The sequence below is a fragment of the Chanodichthys erythropterus genome, chromosome 23 (genome assembly GCF_024489055.1).
Source record: "Chanodichthys erythropterus isolate Z2021 chromosome 23, ASM2448905v1, whole genome shotgun sequence".
Taxonomy (NCBI): domain Eukaryota; kingdom Metazoa; phylum Chordata; class Actinopteri; order Cypriniformes; family Xenocyprididae; genus Chanodichthys; species Chanodichthys erythropterus.
The window spans coordinates 18,473,872-18,492,187 of NC_090243.1; the positions used below are offsets into that span (position 1 = coordinate 18,473,872).

At 37.1% G+C, this 18,316-nt stretch overlaps 4 gene segments (V, D, J or C); all 4 read left to right on the plus strand.

Moving 5' to 3' along the window:
• Positions 1 to 6,474: 6,474 nt before the first annotated feature.
• On the plus strand, positions 6,475 to 7,018 carry LOC137013692 (Ig kappa chain V region 3368-like). The segment is given in 3 exon segments: positions 6,475 to 6,523; positions 6,613 to 6,903; positions 6,969 to 7,018. Coding segments are annotated over 3 exon segments (390 nt in total).
• A 3,019-nt stretch (positions 7,019 to 10,037) lies between these two features.
• On the plus strand, positions 10,038 to 10,679 carry LOC137013928 (immunoglobulin kappa variable 1-8-like). The segment is given in 2 exon segments: positions 10,038 to 10,233; positions 10,342 to 10,679. Coding segments are annotated over 2 exon segments (435 nt in total).
• Positions 10,680 to 13,647: 2,968 nt separating this feature from the next.
• On the plus strand, positions 13,648 to 14,431 carry LOC137013929 (immunoglobulin kappa variable 1-8-like). The segment is given in 2 exon segments: positions 13,648 to 13,933; positions 14,037 to 14,431. Coding segments are annotated over 2 exon segments (381 nt in total).
• A 2,401-nt stretch (positions 14,432 to 16,832) lies between these two features.
• On the plus strand, positions 16,833 to 18,016 carry LOC137014302 (immunoglobulin kappa variable 1-12-like). The segment is given in 3 exon segments: positions 16,833 to 17,122; positions 17,389 to 17,564; positions 17,647 to 18,016. Coding segments are annotated over 2 exon segments (372 nt in total).
• Positions 18,017 to 18,316: the final 300 nt, after the last annotated feature.

Sequence of the window (18,316 nt, forward strand, 5' to 3'; positions counted from 1 at the left end):
CATAAACCATCTTAAACCTGTCACTGCTGAAGCGTTTGCATAGAGAGAGTGTTTTACATGAGCGACACACGCTTCAGTGCTCTGCATGTGTTTATAACTCTGTCAAACATCAAACATGATCAACAACTGTTTTTCACTAGAACTGAACCTACAACCAACAAAAATGACTTTCAGCACCATATTGATCTGGACGCTGGCAGTATTATGTCGAGGTTTGTGTCAGTAAAGATTACAGACATTATTTACTTGTTATTTTTATGTGTTGTGAAGATATATGGTTGTAAAAGTGTTTGTGATTTCTAATCTTTCTCTCTTGTCAGAATCTGTTGGTCAGGTGACAGTGACTCAAACTCCCTCAGAGCTGCTCTCTCAAACTGGACAATCAGTCACTGTGACCTGTAAATTCAACAGTAATCCATACTGCTGTTACCATGGAAAACATTACATTAGCTGGTACTTACAGAAACCTGGAGAAGCTCCTAAATTCCTGATTTATTTAACAAGCCACCTCCATTCAGGAACTCCATCTAGATTCAGTGGCAGTAAATTATCTAACAGTGATTTCACTCTGACCATCAGTGGAGTCCAGACTGAAGATGCTGGACATTATTACTGTCAGAGTCTTCATTGCAGAGCAAATTCGAATGGTTGCGTAAGTGATTATAGGTTCACACAATGATAAAGAGTCGTACAAAAACCTCCGTCAGTCAGAGTCACAGTGACTGAACTGATACTGCAGCTGCTCACACACTTTCACACACTTTCACACACACTCAACAGTGCAGAAACACAAATATGATCTTAATATCAGCTTTGTTGAGCTTCATCAGTATTTCTTCAGATAGTTAGAAATTCTTTTGATGTTATCATCATTTTTAGATCATTTATGGTTTATTTATCCTCATTTCCACTTACTCAATATTTTAAAGTCATTGATATTTTTGATCATGAACTTTTATTACTTTTTCTTCCTAATCTTAGTTATACAGTAAAGATCTGAGGAACTGAAGCTGTCGATCACACAGCGAGAGTTTATCTGGACACTTCCCAAAACTCCTGTTATAATCAGTGACGCTCTTACACTACACAATCAATCTCTGACTGGATTTACATCGTGTTTGCATTGTTAGTTATGGTGAAAGCATTTCTGGAGTGCAGAAATTTAGTTGTAATGACGAGATCACTGCATTCACACCATCAACAGACTGTCTGTCATCTGCTCAGTTTCTCATCACTGCAACCTTCCCTGTGATGAACAGATCGAAATATAAGGCAATAATCAACACTTTTCACCATTCGTTCATTTAGACAGCTGTAATAGTAAAAATGTAGTGATAGTATTCGAGAAGGTTTCACATGTAAACAATCAGATTCATCAGATTGTTGAGAAGATATAGTTTTATAAGTGTATTGAGCCATGGCTAAACGAACTATCTTCTAAACGCTTTGACTAATTAAAATCCTTTTGATAACTTTTGTCATTAGTGTCTATAGATGACGTGCAAAATTTCGTGTGAATCAGTCAAGTGGTTTAGGAGATCGAAAAAAACGTTTTTAGCAACTCAAAATGGCTGACGGACTACAACATGTTGTACTAATGTTGTCCACTAGAGGGAACCACAGGATAAGAAATCTATTTTTCTATCAGTTTCCATCAGTTTGAATGTTTGAATCCAAAATTCACAGAACTTCATACACATGGACAACAAGACTTTCTGAGTAAACATGCCGAGTTTCAGGAACTTTTTTTAAATCAGTCATTTATATGAATGGGATTCAGAGATGAAGGTCATAATACTAAAGCTGTCCACCAGAGGGAGCCACAGGACAACAAATCCTTTCAGATCTCTATGAAAGTCTGTAAATGGTTCAATAGATTGACTTGTAGTATAAAAAATGCATATAGGCCTAAATTCATTATAGTTTCATAAAGTTTAATAAAGCCCAATATAATTAGATTGCAAAAAAAATCTCCAAAATACTTACAGTTAATTAATTTTTATATTAATATTCATTTTATACTATACTATTGAAAACATATTTGTCAAGTTGCCAGACGTGACTGAATGTATTGCCGTTCAACTGAAGAAAAGAGACAATATTATCTGTCTATTTTAATATAGTACATAGAATAATACTTCCATAAAGAGATACTTAAAGACTCATATTTTATTTGAAAAGACACATGACCATTGCTGTACCGTCTACTACACGATTCAAAGTGTTTCTGGATTGAAGTTTCTGAGCTGTAAAAGATCCCAATAACAATTCAAGCTACAAGTTAATCCTGTTATGCTAGAGGATGTTCATGTGCATTAAAGCTGTCTAAAGACCAAGAGTTTGTCTTACATTGGCCATATAACCTGTTACGGCCAATTTGTAGGTCACTATATTAGGCAGCTTGTATGTATCCTTTGGCTCAACCAATGACTTTAGGCCAGGACTACAGTACCTGTTTGTTACTTTGGGTGGCGCAATTGTATATAGTGCTATAACATATAAATATATATAAGTCATCGAATAAATTTACTGTTTATCAGTGGTGTGTCTGTCTGTTCACACCGCCCTCTAGTGGCACAATGATGTAGTGCAAGATAACATGAATAAAACTGTTTAAGGGTTTCTGTCATCAGTTCAGCTGTGATCACCCGCGGTCTCGTACCTGCAGCCGAATTACAGTCGAGCTGATGATCACTAAAGCACTTTTGCTCATGTGATTTTGCTTAGATGATGATAAGTTTCATCTACATTTCATTTTCTCACAGTGTTTTTTAACATGGGGTTTGAATTATTCTAAATTTTATGCTACATTTTTAAAGTTCACACTTTTTGATTTATCATGATTACATGACACATATGTGACCCGTCACGGAAACCAGGGACACAAGTCGGCAGCACAACTCTTGAGCAAAATGAGAAAGAAGCATTTTTTTCAAAATGGGTGATTTTCGTTTTTTTGCAGAATCTGTTAGTTGAGATCATGAAGAAGCCTTTCCGTGTTTGAGATAGCAGTATTGGTATATTTAAAAGCGTACATTTTGAGGTTGAAATCGGCTTGTTTTTCGGAGATTCTAGCACGCAGTAGGGGCGTGTCATTGTCTGTGTGTATTTCCATACTGGGAAGCGTGGCTACTTACTATGCAGCTCTCTGGCCGGCTCTAGCTGATATCAAAATTCAATGAATGTTTTGAAGTACTTCTTCGACAAGCCGGATGCTTATGAACAAGCGCTCACTGATTCTGAAGACGATCTGAGCGACGATGAAAGCGGCATAATAAGACATTACCTCTCTGGAGTCGGGTAACGCGCCGGCGCATTTTGCAGGATTTTTTTCACATTGCAGCAAAACAGACTTAAAATAGGGGAGAGTGGGGACAGTTGCAACGTGTGGCAGTTGCAACATTGCTGATTTATCCAATTAGGAATGAGCTAGAGTCATGACATTCCTACTGCACATGCTCAGTATGCCCCTCCTTCTTTCTGGAAGTTAACAGCTACATGCTAAACCTCCTTATAGGAGAACTGAAATTCAAGGCAAAAAAGTAACTTTTTTTACTACTAGATTTTTTGTCATACTGTCTAAACTGTTTAAGTATTGTTTTTTATAGTTTTATAGTTTGAATGTGCATTTTCTTAGCTCTTAACAGACTTGGGTACAATGTGTTCAAGCTAATGTGTTAGGCTAGCATCACTAGTTTTAAGATGGCTGCCAGGGTGGGAAAGTTGCACCGCATTGTTGCAACTGTCCCCACATGGTGTTGCAATTGTTCCTCATGACAATAATAATGACAATTAGATAAAAATTTATATAAAAGGCAATTCAGTGGTTTGATAAAGAACATATTTCAATAATCAGGTATCTCCTCTTTGTATTTCAGCAAATTGCTTTTTTAAAAGTCAAACTCTGCAGTGTATCCTACATTTTCTGTTCTGTTTTTTTCAGTATGGACAACTTTTTTTTTTACAGGAAAAGGACAACAGAAAGGGGTGTCCCTCTACCTATTCTGTCCTTAGCTGCTGCTGTAGTAAGCAATGATGGCAGGACAGTGAGGTCACATAACGATAATTGATATGCTTAGCATTTGTTTGACTACGATATCAAACAGCAAATACTGTGTTGCTAATGTTACACAAAACATGTTCCCATTCACCATCTCAGAAAATCAATATCCTTAGAAATGCTTTGAACAACTTTTAAGATATTAAAGGCATACAGTTCATCATCAGAAAATGCGCATATATACTGCATATTAGAGAAATAGCACATATTGTAGCCAAGCTAGAGGTCTGTGCTTGGATATGTTGTGCATATTTTCTTAGTATTTCTTAGCATTTATTCATTTAGTCTCTTTGCTAAACCATGCATCGCTATTAATATGGCTCATGCATAGTGTCTGTGTTTAGAGCAAACCCCTAACTCACTCTAACTGCCTCAAATTATGCATCTTGTTGAGGAATTTATGCTGTCTCATTGCAAATGATCAGATATATGATATTCAGATTTATGATTTTCAAATTGGCTTTGAAGGAGGGACTAGTAAGTAACAACAACAAAAAATACTTTGCAAATGCATAGCAACACACTGGCAAACACCCACATCATGTGCTGGTGAGTTGTGCACATGCAAACAGCTTGCTCTAGTTTTCTTCTTCCGTCAGAACTGCATGAGTTGATGTTATTAGGCAGAAAATCACATTTGAGTTGGGCCTACATAAATCAGTTTGTGGGATTTTGACAAAGGTGTTACATGGTTGTGTACTTGGTTGTTTTTTACTTTAAAAAGTTAACTCAATGAACTCTGGTCTCAAATAAACTAAAAAAAAGATTTGAAAAATGATGCAGAAGTATGAGTTTTATTACATCTAAATGACTGTTGCAACTGCCCCTCGGTACTGTTGCAACTGTCCCCATATATGGGGACAGTTGCAACATTTTTCAGGGTCCATTTAAGTACAAATTACTTTCATATTATCACATGTACACATGTTGCAACAGTATGGGCAGGTAGGTGACATATATGGGTTTAATATAAATATTTTTTGTCTTTCTAATACAAACAGTCGCTGAGAAACTGAAGGAATTGTAAAAAGTGTTGCAACCGCCCCCACTCTCCCCTACTCCGTCATTTTTTGTCATAGAGACATAAGCAATATATCAATTGAAACTATAGAATGTCTTCTTTTATTTGTGTACACTCAGAGTAAAAACAAAATGTTGTGCTTTTTGAAGAATAAAGAAAACTAACAAGATGCGTGATCTCTCATCTCCCTCTGAACGAAGTCCAATCTGATAGTTCTCAGAAAATGAACTGTAACTTAGTGAATACTAATCATAAAAAAATTATACTTATGTCTGAAAAAACGTTGAAATGTCAAGTTTTAAAAGGTGTAAGTCAAATCGAAAACAAATATTCTGTGTTTATGTAATCTGTATGAAAAGAGAGCCATGTCAGAAGTCCGTGATTCAGCTCATTATCCGCTAATGCGGCCACGCCCACGGAGGGAGCGCTATTCAGACACAAATTCTGAGTCAATACATGCATTCATCGTCTTAATCGTGTATTTATTGTCTTGAAAAGTGTTTTGAATAGCCATAGTTAGCGATCTCTGGCCTCTCTTAGTCCAGTTATTTCCTGGATTGCCTATTCTTCTTTAGCAGGCTTCTCAGGTGAGAACATTTCATTTCATGATTATAGTGACCAAAATGATCACGGTTATCACAGAATCCTGTTCAAAAAGTCAATTCACCAAGTTTTATGTGGAAAACCAGCAAATAAAAAATAAAATTAGCATCAATATGTACATTTTCTTTACATAAACATTAAAATAATAACATTAAAAATGATGGGCAGATTTTAAAGGAGTGTCTTGCAACATGTTATCTACAATGCACAAGTTCAAATAGAGTTTTGACAAAAAAGTCACATATTTCAGCCTCTAAATCATTTTTATAAAAGTCAAAAAAGATAAATTACTGACATTTACAATGCACATTAACCTTTATTATTAATAGTATGTGGTCCATGCAGCTTTACAGGGGGTATGGCTTATCTAAATGAGATGTAAATGAGCCCTATTGTCACTCCCAGCAGGTGAGAACAGGTTAGAACTGCAACTTTAGAGGCGTTTTTCTCCCTATAGAGCTTTCTTGATTGCCTACCTTCAAATGGCCACAACTTCTCCATGTGTCACACATCGTTGGAAAGCTTGGAGACTGCACTTTCAGAATCTGTGAATAACTCAAAATGCCCCAAAACCGACTTGTGTCCCTACTTTCCGTGACTGGTCACATATTTGATGTTGTGATTGACAGGATGAGATGAACGAGCTCCTCCTGAACCTTCATTTAGAGCCTCATTTAAATACAGAATGAGTTCATTTGCATATTGATCAGATGCTTCAGTGCTCTGAGAGTGTTTATAGTGCTGTGAGTTTAACACTTCATCACTGACACACACAACAATCTTCATCAACATGACCTTCATCATCATCTTCATCTGGACTCTCACAGCGTTTGCTCAAGGTTTGTGGAGCACAAGTTTGATATCAATTCATTTCTTCAAGTATATTGTCAAAGTTTTGAGTTGATTTTCTTCTTGTTGTGTGTTTCAGAGTGTAGAGGACAGATCACCGTCACTCAGAGTCCCTCAATGACAGCAGCTCAACCAGGACAAACTGTGAACATCAACTGTAAAACCAGCAGTAATGTGCACAGATGGAGTGATGGAGATGAAGATTTAGCCTGGTACTTACAGAAACCTGGACAAGCTCCTAAACTCCTGATTTATTACGCAAAAAAACTCCAGTCAGGAACTCCATCTAGATTCAGTGGCAGTGGATCTAACAGTGATTTCACTCTGACCATCAGTGGAGTCCAGACTGAAGATGCTGGACATTATTACTGTCAGAGTCGCCACTGCACAACAGATTCTAATAATTATTGTGTGAGTAACTATGTGTTCACACAGTGATAAAGAGTCGTACAAAAACCTCCGTCAGTCAGAGTCACAGTGACTGAACTGATACTGCAGCTGCTCAAAGGAGGATCTGAAACAACATCGTCACACAAACATCTGAAATAAAATCATCTAAATTAATCTGCCACTCTTAATAATTATAGAGGTCAGAAAGAGATTTTGTGCTCTTATAGATCAGTCACACGTTTGAGATCTGACTGATTTCAGTTGCCGCCTTTTATTAATAATAGATGTTAATTTTCATAATTCTCCATGGTTATTTGATTTGAGTATCTCATCCTGACATGTCATTTGTTCACTATACACTGTATTCATACTATATACTGCAGACAGTAAGAGTTTTATATCAGCTGCTGTTTTAATTGTAGTCCTGATCAACAGTTCAGTTCAGACACGCCTCTCCCTCCTCTGCACCAATCACAGCTCTGATCAGAAAGAGCAAGATAAGAATATTAATTTGTGCTTTTAACTGAATTTTTATTGAAAACTTGTTTACTAAACTGGTATCTGATGATAACATGAGCTGATAAACCTCAGTGTAACTGATGAATATGAACAAACCTCTGATCCAATGGAGAGAAACTGGAACAGGAGAAACTTCTTCAGCTGGTACTTACAGAAACCTGGAGAAGCTCCTGAACTCCTGATTTATTCCACAAACTGCCTCAACAGTGTCATTTACTGAAGTCAAACAGTGAATCTGAGCGAGTTAAACTCATATTTCATCATCAGGTGGAGTGATTGTGTTTCTCTCAGAATAGAGCAGATGTTCATCGTCCTCAGAGGAGTTTGATGATCCTGTGACTCCAGAAACACTCAAAATAACTATTGAGCAGAAAAAACATGTAGAAAAATGTTTTTCAAACTCAAATCAATCAAACTTTATTTATAAAGCACTTAAAAACAACCGAAGTTGACCAAAAGTGCTGTACAGAAAAATATATAAAACAGAAAATACTCAACTCATACAAGACATAAAAACAAAAACAAATTAAGAAACAAATGTCAAAATCAGGTGTCAAAGGCCAAAGAGAAAAGGTGGGTTTTAAGAAGTGACTTAAAAGAAGACAATGAAGAGGCTTGTCTAACGGGCAGAGGCAGATCATTCCACAGTTTAGGAGCTGCTGCAGCAAAGGCACGGTCCCCTCTGAGCATCCGTTTGTTTTGGGCACATTCAGGAGCAGCTGATCAGCTGACCTGAGAGAACGGGTGGGTGTATAAGGGTGTAGCAGCTCAGAAACGTAGGGTGGAGCAAGACCATTTAGAGATTTAAAAACAAATAAGAGAATTTGAAAATGGATCCTAAAGTGAAGTGAGGCTAAAATAGGGGAAATGTGCTCGTATTTGCGTTAACAGACGTGCTGCAGCGTTTTGAACCATCTGCAGACGAGCAACAGAAGACCCACTAACCCCCACATACAGTGCGTTACAGTAATCCAGCCGAGTGGTAACAAAGGCGTGGATTACTGTCTCAAAGTGTTGCCTCGAAAGAAATGGCTTTACTTTGGCCAGCTGCCTCAATTGAAAAAAGCTTGATTTAACGACTGCCCTGATCTGACTGTCAAGCTTGAGGTCAGCGTCGATTTTAACCCCTAGGTTAGTGATTGTTTGCTTGGGCCAAGGCCCCCAAATCAACAGAAGGGGTCCCAACAGTGCCACCAAAAACCATCACCTCTGTCTTTTTTACATTAAAACTTAAAAAAGTAAGAGACATCCAGGCCTGTATATCAGCAAGACACTCGAGTAACGGTCCGACAGTGTCGTTCTTTTTAAGAGGCACATAAATCATCTGCGTAAAAGTGGAAAGACATGCCATGCTTCCTGATTATTGAACCTAGTGGGAGCAAATACAAAGAGAAGAGAAGTGGGCCTAAAACTGAGCCCTGTGGGACCCCACAAGAGAGAGGAGCAGAGGAGGACTCAGAGTCACCACAACTGACACAGAAAGTCCAACCATCCAGGTAGGACCTAAACCATTCAAGTGCTAATGCTTGATGCCCACCCACTGCTCCAAACCTGAGATCAGGATTTCATGGTCCAGCAGTTAAATCAAGAAGCACAAGAATAACACAATCACCAGAGTCAGTAGCTAAAAATATATCATTAAACACTTTTAAAAGAGCAGATTCTGTGCTGTGCAAAGTTTTAAAACCGGACTGGAACATTATTATGGGCTTTCAAAAAGGCCATTAATTGACTGCAGACTATCTTTTCAAGGATTTTTGAAAGAAAAGGTAGTTTGGAGATAGGCCTAAAATTTGCAAGATCTACAGGATCCAGACCAGGTTTTTTAATCAGAGGTTGCACTACTGCATGTTTAAAATTTTTAGGAACCACACCTGAAGACAGACTGCTATTAACAACTGCAAGAACATATGGCCCTACAGTAGGAAAGACCTCTTTAAAAAAGCCGAGGAGGAACAGCATCATGTGGAGAACCTGAGGGCTTCAAATGATCAACAGTCTCCTGTAACACAGACAAGGTCACAGGCTCAAACCTGTCAAAAACAGCAGAACAGAGGACAGGGATTGAGGGGTCATAAGCAGAAGGTGAAATAAGAGCTCTAGTGGTAGTGACCTTATCAATAAAAAGTGCATCAATACAGACTGTTTGCGGAGCATTAAGAACAGAATCAATAGTCTTAAACAAAACACGAGGCTTGTTACAGTTTGACAGAATAATTCCAGTCTTTTAGCATCTTTCACAATTGTCTGATAATGACGCCAGCAGTCCCTTAGCATTTGAAGTGATACATGCAGTCTGTCCTTTTTCCATTTGCGCTCAGCTCTACGGCACTCGCGTCTGACAGCACGAGCCGTGTCATTCAACCAAGGCTCAGAGTTAGTTTTAGGTTGCCTAATTTTTTGCATTTTGAAATGTAGAATCTATAAATGTTCAATAATATAAAAGCAATATCACACTTGTAATCGTGATGTTGGTCTGATATTGGGATTAAACAGCGCTCCTGTTCATCTGATGTTGCTTTATCAATAAAGGATTATATTAACATGTGAAATGATTTGTGAAATCTCAATGAATCCACATTAAACCATCTTAAACCTGTCACTGCTGAAGCGTTTGCATAGAGAGAGTGTTTTACATGAGCGACACACGCTTCAGTGCTCTGCATGTGTTTATAACTCTGTCAAACATCAAACATGATCAACAACTGTTTTTCACTAGAACTGAACCTACAACCAACAAAAATGACTTTCAGCACCATATTGATCTGGACGCTGGCAGTATTATGTCGAGGTTTGTGTCAGTAAAGATTACAGACATTATTTACTTGTTATTTTTATGTGTTGTGAAGATATATGGTTGTGAAAGTGTTTGTGATTTCTAATCTTTCTCTCTTGTCAGAATCTGTTGGTCAGGTGACAGTGACTCAAACTCCCTCAGAGCTGCTCTCTCAAACTGGACAATCAGTCACTGTGACCTGTAAAACTAGCAGTGATCCAGTCTCCTGGTGTGATGGCAAACACTGTCTTGCCTGGTACTTACAGAAACCTGGAGAAGCTCCTAAACTCCTGATTTATTATATAAACCGCCTCCAGTCAGGAACTCCATCTAGATTCAGTGGCAGTGGATCTAACAGTGATTTCACTCTGACCATCAGTGGAGTCCAGACTGAAGATGCTGGACATTATTACTGTCAGAGTTATCACTACATCAACAGTAAATATGTGTTCACACAGTGATAAAGAGTCGTACAAAAACCTTCGTCAGTCAGAGTCACAGTGACTGAACTGATACTGCAGCTGTTGTGTCGTCAGTGCAGCACAAAAACAACCAAACGTGATAATATTGAGCACAATTATCAGAATTATCAAAAATCAATATATGAAAGTGAAGAGATTGTGATTTTTCATGTTCAGTGACAAGTTTAGAAATTATAATGATTTTAGGAGGAACTGAACAACCTTTCTATGAATGAGATACACCAATCCACTATAGGGAAATAACAAGAAGAATATCAAAGTGCAGTAAACTTTAAAACTATTTGCACTACAAACCAGTGTGTTTATAATGAAGTCAATACTTTAAAATAATATGGTAACAAATACCAGTTTGCAATATCAAGCAGTATAACAAGCTGGGCTGTGTTTCCTAAAAGCATCGTAGGCCTAAATAGATCATCGTAGAGCCTTTGCCACCAATGATCTCTACAATCAACTTAATTCTTAGATGCTTTTGGGAAACACAGCCCTGTTTTATACAGCTAAAAATAACTGGAAGCGAATGACACTGGAAGCCAGAAATAAAAACATATAGAAGAAAATAGAAAAATCACTTTCAGTGTCAGTGTCAGCAATATAATGAATCTATATTGCATTAAATGAATTATTTGATCACAACACATCACATAAACATCTTCACACAGAGATTGATGAAGAATAAAATCTAAAGATTTCCAAACTTCTAAACAAGTGAGAAACAATTAACGACCACAAATATCAGTTTTCATCTGTACATGAACATTTTCATTTCTGAGTGATAAATTTCAACAAACAGAAACAAACAGATCATGCAGACGACAAGTTCAACATCTGCATCTGCACATTTACTGAATGTTCAGACTTGAACTGCTGGTCAACAGTCTGACAGCTTATAAAAGCTCAAAATGACTGTTTAATACTCTCAACATCACAAAACACCTGCAGTCCAGTGATTCTCAGATCGAGTTTTTGTGCGTTTGTGTTTTTCTCTGTATAATGTGTTGATGACGAGAGAAATAAACCGATGGAGGGTTTTTGCTCAGAGAGTCACTTTGCATCGGCTCATGCTTCAGCGCTCCGAGTGTTTATAGCGTTCAGACTCAAACACTTTATAACACACTGCTGTTTACCACGGTACAAACCCAACAAACACCATGAATCTCTTCAGCAGCTTCATCTGGATTCTGGCAGCTTTTATTCCAGGTAACAGACGTGAAAGCTCGTCATTTTTGAGTCTTTAATGTTCATTTCATCTGATTAAACACATTAATGTTGTTGTCGACAGCATCCAGAGGAATCACTGTGACTCAGCCTGAAGCTGTGACTGTTTCTGAAGGACAAAACGCCAAAATAGAGTGTAAAACTGATACTGGGATAAATGGTTATGATTTAGCTTGGTATCAGCAGAAACATGGAGAAGCTCCTGAATTTTACATTTATGGCCTAAATAACGATGACAGTTTCAGTCAGTTCACAGTGACTGGAAGACCTGGAGGAACTGATTTCATTCTGACCATCAGTGGAGTCCAGACTAAACATGCTGGACATTATTACTGTCAGAGTCGACACTATATCAACAATAACTATGTGTTCACACAGTGATAAAGAGTCGTACAAAAACCTCCGTCAGTCACAGTGAAAATCTAACACTATATCTGTGAGGTTCATGATCATGTTCTTGTTTCATCATGTATCTGCAGGTGTTTTCATGCTCCACTGAGTGAAGTTTATTTACGAAATATGAGCTAAAGCCCTGATCCAATGAAAGACCAGAAACAGAAAGGACACACTGACATAAAGCTACATTTGTGTTTTATTTATTTACTGAATTTTAATATAACAGTGACTGAATGATAAAGCACAGACAAATGACATTACAAATGAGAAACGAGTTGCGGTGTTGATGAGTGTAATGGGTTCATCTACATAAGGACTGCTGTGAAGCTTAATTGCTCCGGATAAGCCGGATGTGAAGTCATATATAGACATTATAACTGTTTTGAAAGAACATTTCTCTCAGAAACCGATCGTGATTGCAGAAAGATTTAGGTCTCATAACCGCAGTCAACAGGTCATCTCCCCTGTGACATGCAGCGAATGGATCACGCCGATCGAGCCAGTTGTTAAAGGAATGGAGATGTGAGGATTTGTGGAGATTTGAAGGTAACAGTGAATCCGGGCCTTTGTGTTGAACGTTATCCGATTCCACGAATAGAGGATTTATTCACATCATTGGCAGAGGGCCAACGCTTCACCAAACTGAACCTCTCCAGTGCATACTTACAAGTGCCCTTGACAGAAGATTCACACAAATGCCTCACTATCACCACGTCAAAGAGGCTCTTCTGTTACAATCGATTACCATTTGGTATTGCTTCGGCTCCTGCAATTTTTCAAAGAGCCATGGATCAGATTTTACAAGGCCTTCCCAGTGTTCATTGCTATCTAGATGATATATTAGTGACTGGATCAAATGACAAGCAACATCTCAAGAATGTAGACGCAGTCCTCAGTCGTCTGGATGAGTTTGGGCTGTGTGTCCAACACGAGAAATGTGAATTCTTTAAAGATTTGCTGCAGTATTTGGAGCACATCATTCATGCTCAGGGTCTTCATAAGATACCAGAAAAGATCAGGACAATCGTGGATGTGTCTGCACTGAAGGACGTCAGTCAACTTTATTCATTTCTGGGAATTGTAAACTATTACAGTCAATTTATTCCTAACCTTGCATCAGTGTTAGCAAGAAATTACACAAGAAAGTACTGAATTTCTACCAATATCTGTACAGGTGAAAGTTTACAATGCTTACAGACCTGCTGACAACAATCTTCAGTCCAACAAAAGCCATTCAGATACAGAGAAAGACAAATACATAATTCACCTCTCTGTGTTTAAAGTCACCATGAAATCAAAACTGACTATTCTTGTTTTGTTTTTTTTATGGAATATTGCAGTATTTATAAAATGATTTTTAATGCACATCATTATTTGTTAATATTCAGCTAAGTTTTTAAAGTTCACACTTATATTTGATGTTGTGATTGACAGGATGAGACGAACGACCTCATTTAAATACAGAATGAGTTCATTTGCATATTGATCAGATGCTTCAGTGCTCTGAGAGTGTTTATAGTGCTGTGAGTTTAACACTTCATCACTGACACACACAACAATCTTCATCAACATGACCTTCATCATCATCTGGACGCTCTTATACTGCTTTATACTACAAGGTGAACAGCATGTATTTGGAACAAGTTAAATTATATAATTTTAACAATTTTAAAATGTGAAAAAATATATATTTTAATGACTGATAAATTAATTGTTTTTCAGGCTGTAGAGCTCAGATCACAGTGACTCAAACTCCTGCAGTAAAAACTATTAAACCAGGAGAAACTGTTGAGATGAGCTGTAAACTCAGTAGAGCTGCTACAGACTGCAGCCCAGCCTGTGTGTCCTGGTACTTACAGAAACCTGGAGAAGCTCCTAAACTCCTGATTTATCAAACAAGCACCCTCCAGTCAGGAACTCCATCTAGATTCAGTGGCAGTGGATCTAACAGTGATTTCACTCTGACCATCAGTGGAGTCCAGACTGAAGATGCTGGACATTATTACTGTCAGAGTTATCACTACATCAACAGTAAATATGTGTTCACACAGTGATAAAGAGTCGTACAAAAACCTCCGTCAGTCAGAGTCACAGTGACTGAACTGATACTGCAGCTGCTCACACACTTTCACACACTTTCACACACTACTGACACACAGAGGACAAACACAGGAACTACACATGTGCTCAAAACTGACTTATGACTGAAATCAGCTCTATTAGACTGTGATCTGTCCTGTGACAGACGGGTTTGACTCAGATATGCTCAGAATCAGAGAAAACAGAGTGTGTAAATTAATATGTAGATTCATATGTTGTTTTGTTTTTGTACATTAAACTACACTAAAGTCATGGTGTATCAGTAACATGCAGATGTTTTTCAAGCAGCTCCTTCATCTAAAGCTGTTTCTAAATGTATTACTCATAACTCATTTCTCATGAGCAGAAGTGAAAGTGTTCCAGTTGAGAGCGTTGAACCAATCAAGAGTGAAACTGTGAGTTTGAGGTGAAAATCACATTTGCATTGGCAGGTTTAGTGATTGTGATCCTCTCAGAATAGAGCAGCTCCGTCTCCAGTGACCATGTTCAAACCCCAAGAGCTTCATTTGACATTTCCTGCTAAATGCAGCTGTTCTCAACTATTACAATCAATCAAAAGCAGCTGAAACTTTAGTGCAGGACTTTGAATGAACGACACACTGATCAATGATGCAGTCCGACACAAATGTAACGCGTTCAGAAGCTTTATTGAATGAACAGCAATGGCAGCACATTGAAAGACTGCTTCAGTATTGAGCTGTAAATCACGTGACTGCTGCGAATCCTGCCGGACGCTCGGATACGGCTCGTCTGGACCGGAGAAACATCAGCACTGGGAGCTCTTGAGGAACGAGGCCTCGTGATCAGCTCCGTCATGTCTTACTCTGCAGACGAAGCGATCCGCGCCTTCCCAGCGTGCTTTGCTGAGGCTCAGGACGCTGCTGCGGCTGTAGCGTCCGTCCCGCTCGCTCTCTGCGCTGGTCTGAACCCCCTCGGTGACCTCTGACCCGTCCAGCGTCCAGCTCACCGTCGCCCCCTGTGGAGAGTAAGAGCTGAGCAGGCAGAGCAGTGCGGCTGAGTCTCCAGAGATCTGCAGAGAAGAGGGCGGCAGCAGAGACACGGAGGGCTTCACTGCGGGACCAGCTGCACAAACACACACAAACACACATGAACAACTGTAGAAATTATGATTTGACTTCAAATATAAGTTAAATTTTAAAATGATCCCCAGAATGATTTTGAAAAACATTGTCCAAGTAAATTGATTATATTGTGATGTCATTATAAGAAAACAAATTTAAACGATCATTTCAACATTAATTATTAAAATATTCTGCTATTCAGACGATCACAATCATAAACATCAGATTCAAATTTGATATTTTAAATAGTTTAAAAGACAAATTTTCAAAATGCTCTTAAACTAAGTTTCTTTTTGTCTGATGAAGCCAACAAAATTATATTTTGTCCATATTATAACATTTTTGTTTCATGCATTAAAAAAACTCTTAATTGTTAAGTTTACCAAAAATTACATAAAAAATTATGTATATATCAATAAATAATTGAATAGATTTTAAAGTACTGCAGTGAATACATGAAATGAACAAAATGTTAGCAATAATAAGATTTTTTCATGTAAAATTAAAAATTATATTTAGAAACAATATGAAATTATACGATTTAAATAATGAAATGAATGAAAAAATACATTCATATGATTTTTTTCAGAAGTTACAGAACTTTTTAATCTCAATCTATTAAAAAAAAAAAACATTGTCTACATGAAAAATGATTAATATATTGTGATTTCTTCATAAAATTTGGAAAACAAATTTACATAATTTCAGTATTTTATATATATATATATATATATATATATATATATATATATATATATTTTTTTTTTTTTTTTTTTTTTAAATTCTTCATATTTTTTGATACCTACAATCAATCATAATTTTCAGCAGTTTCAATTATACATTATTTAATTCTGTTAAGACACAATCATAATCATCATTAAACTTAATAGTTTAAAAGATTGATTTTTAAAATGCTCATTAACTAAATTTGTCTTTGTCTGATAATGACGCTTACACAATTAGATTTATTTTGTCTGTATTATTAAACTTTGGTGTCATGACTTTAAAAACCCTTAATAGTTAAATTTACTATTAATTATAGACAGAATTATCAAGAAATAATTGAATATATCATAAAATACTGCCATCCATACATTAATATATAATCAAATGTCACCAATAATAAATTAAATTATTCATGTAAAATGAAAAATAACGTAAATTAATTATTAAGGAAACTTTTCAAAAACCTATTTTTTTTCTAATAAATGAATAATCATTTTAACAAATGTTTGCTGAAATAATCAAAAAACAAAATAAAACTAATAAATTAAAATATAAATTTTTTAGATAATTTAAGAAAGACTTACTTCTAATCACCAGTTCAGTTCCTCCACCGAAAGTGTACCACAGTGCTTCATTCTAGTGAAAGCGTCGTACAAAAACCTCCGTCACACTCAAATGAACACAAACTCCAGCAGAGAAAGAGACGAACGACACTCACACACACTGATATGAGACTCAACAGCAGCTCTTCTCAACATTAAATAATGATTATTGGACTGAAGTGACTTTCACAGAAACAGCCTCATCATCTCTAAATGTCTCTTGATGCATGAAAACTATTAAATCTGAATAAATAATACAATCAGAAAGACTCTGTACTGATCATCACACATCTGAACTGTGAGTTTCTAAATGATCATGTATTTCTCAAAGCATTTTAATAAGTTTTGATGACCTGTGACCTCTGGAATGACCTTTGACCTCTCATGGAGTTCACAGTGAAATACTTGATTCTTTTAGAGATTCAACTCTGTCATTTGATTCATCAGAAACCTGTAGTCTGAACCAGAGACTGAATGAAAAACACATTCAAAAAACACATTTAAAGCCTCAAAACTGATCAGTTTCATCTGCATGTGCTCATTTTCACGTGTGTTTTACTCCAGCAGGGTTTTTGCTCAGAGAGTCACTTTGCATCGGCTCATGCTTCAGCGCTCCGAGTGTTTATAGCGTTCAGACTCAAACACTTTATAACACACTGCTGTTTACCACGGTACAAACCCAACAAACACCATGAATCTCTTCAGCAGCTTCATCTGGATTCTGGCAGCTTTTATTCCAGGTAACAGACGTGAAAGCTCGTCATTTTTGAGTCTTTAATGTTCATTTCATCTGATTAAACACATTAATGTTGTTGTCGACAGCATCCAGAGGAATCACTGTGAGTCAGCCTGAAGCTGTGACTGTTTCTGAAGGACAAAACGCCACAATAGAGTGTAAAACTGATCCTGGGATAGATAGCTGGGGTTTAGCTTGGTATCAGCAGAAACATGGAGAAGTTCCTAAACTCATCATTTATGGGGTAAATGAACTCTATGATGAGAGTTTCAGTCGATTCAGTGGGAATGGAGCACAATATGGGAAAGATTTCACTCTGACCATCAGTGGAGTCCAGACTGAAGATGCTGGACATTATTACTGTCAGAGTTATCACTACATCAACAGTAAAGATGTGTTCACACAGTGATAAAGAGTCGTACAAAAACCTCCGTCAGTCAGAGTCACAGTGACTGAACTGATACTGCAGCTGCTCACACACTTTCACACACTTTCACACACATTCAACAACACACTCTCTCAACATGATATTATAATAAATATCAGTTTTGTTGATCAGAATTTGACAATTTAATAACAATTCATTTTAAGTTATTTTTGTCTCCTGTTATTTTGAGTCCTTCAAATTCAGTCACTTTTGATCTTCACTTCAGTGGATATTTTTCCATCCTTCATATATCTTTTTTTTCTTGCATTTATGATTTATCATCATTCTTCTTTCTAAACTGAATCATCATCAGCATCATAAACATGTTC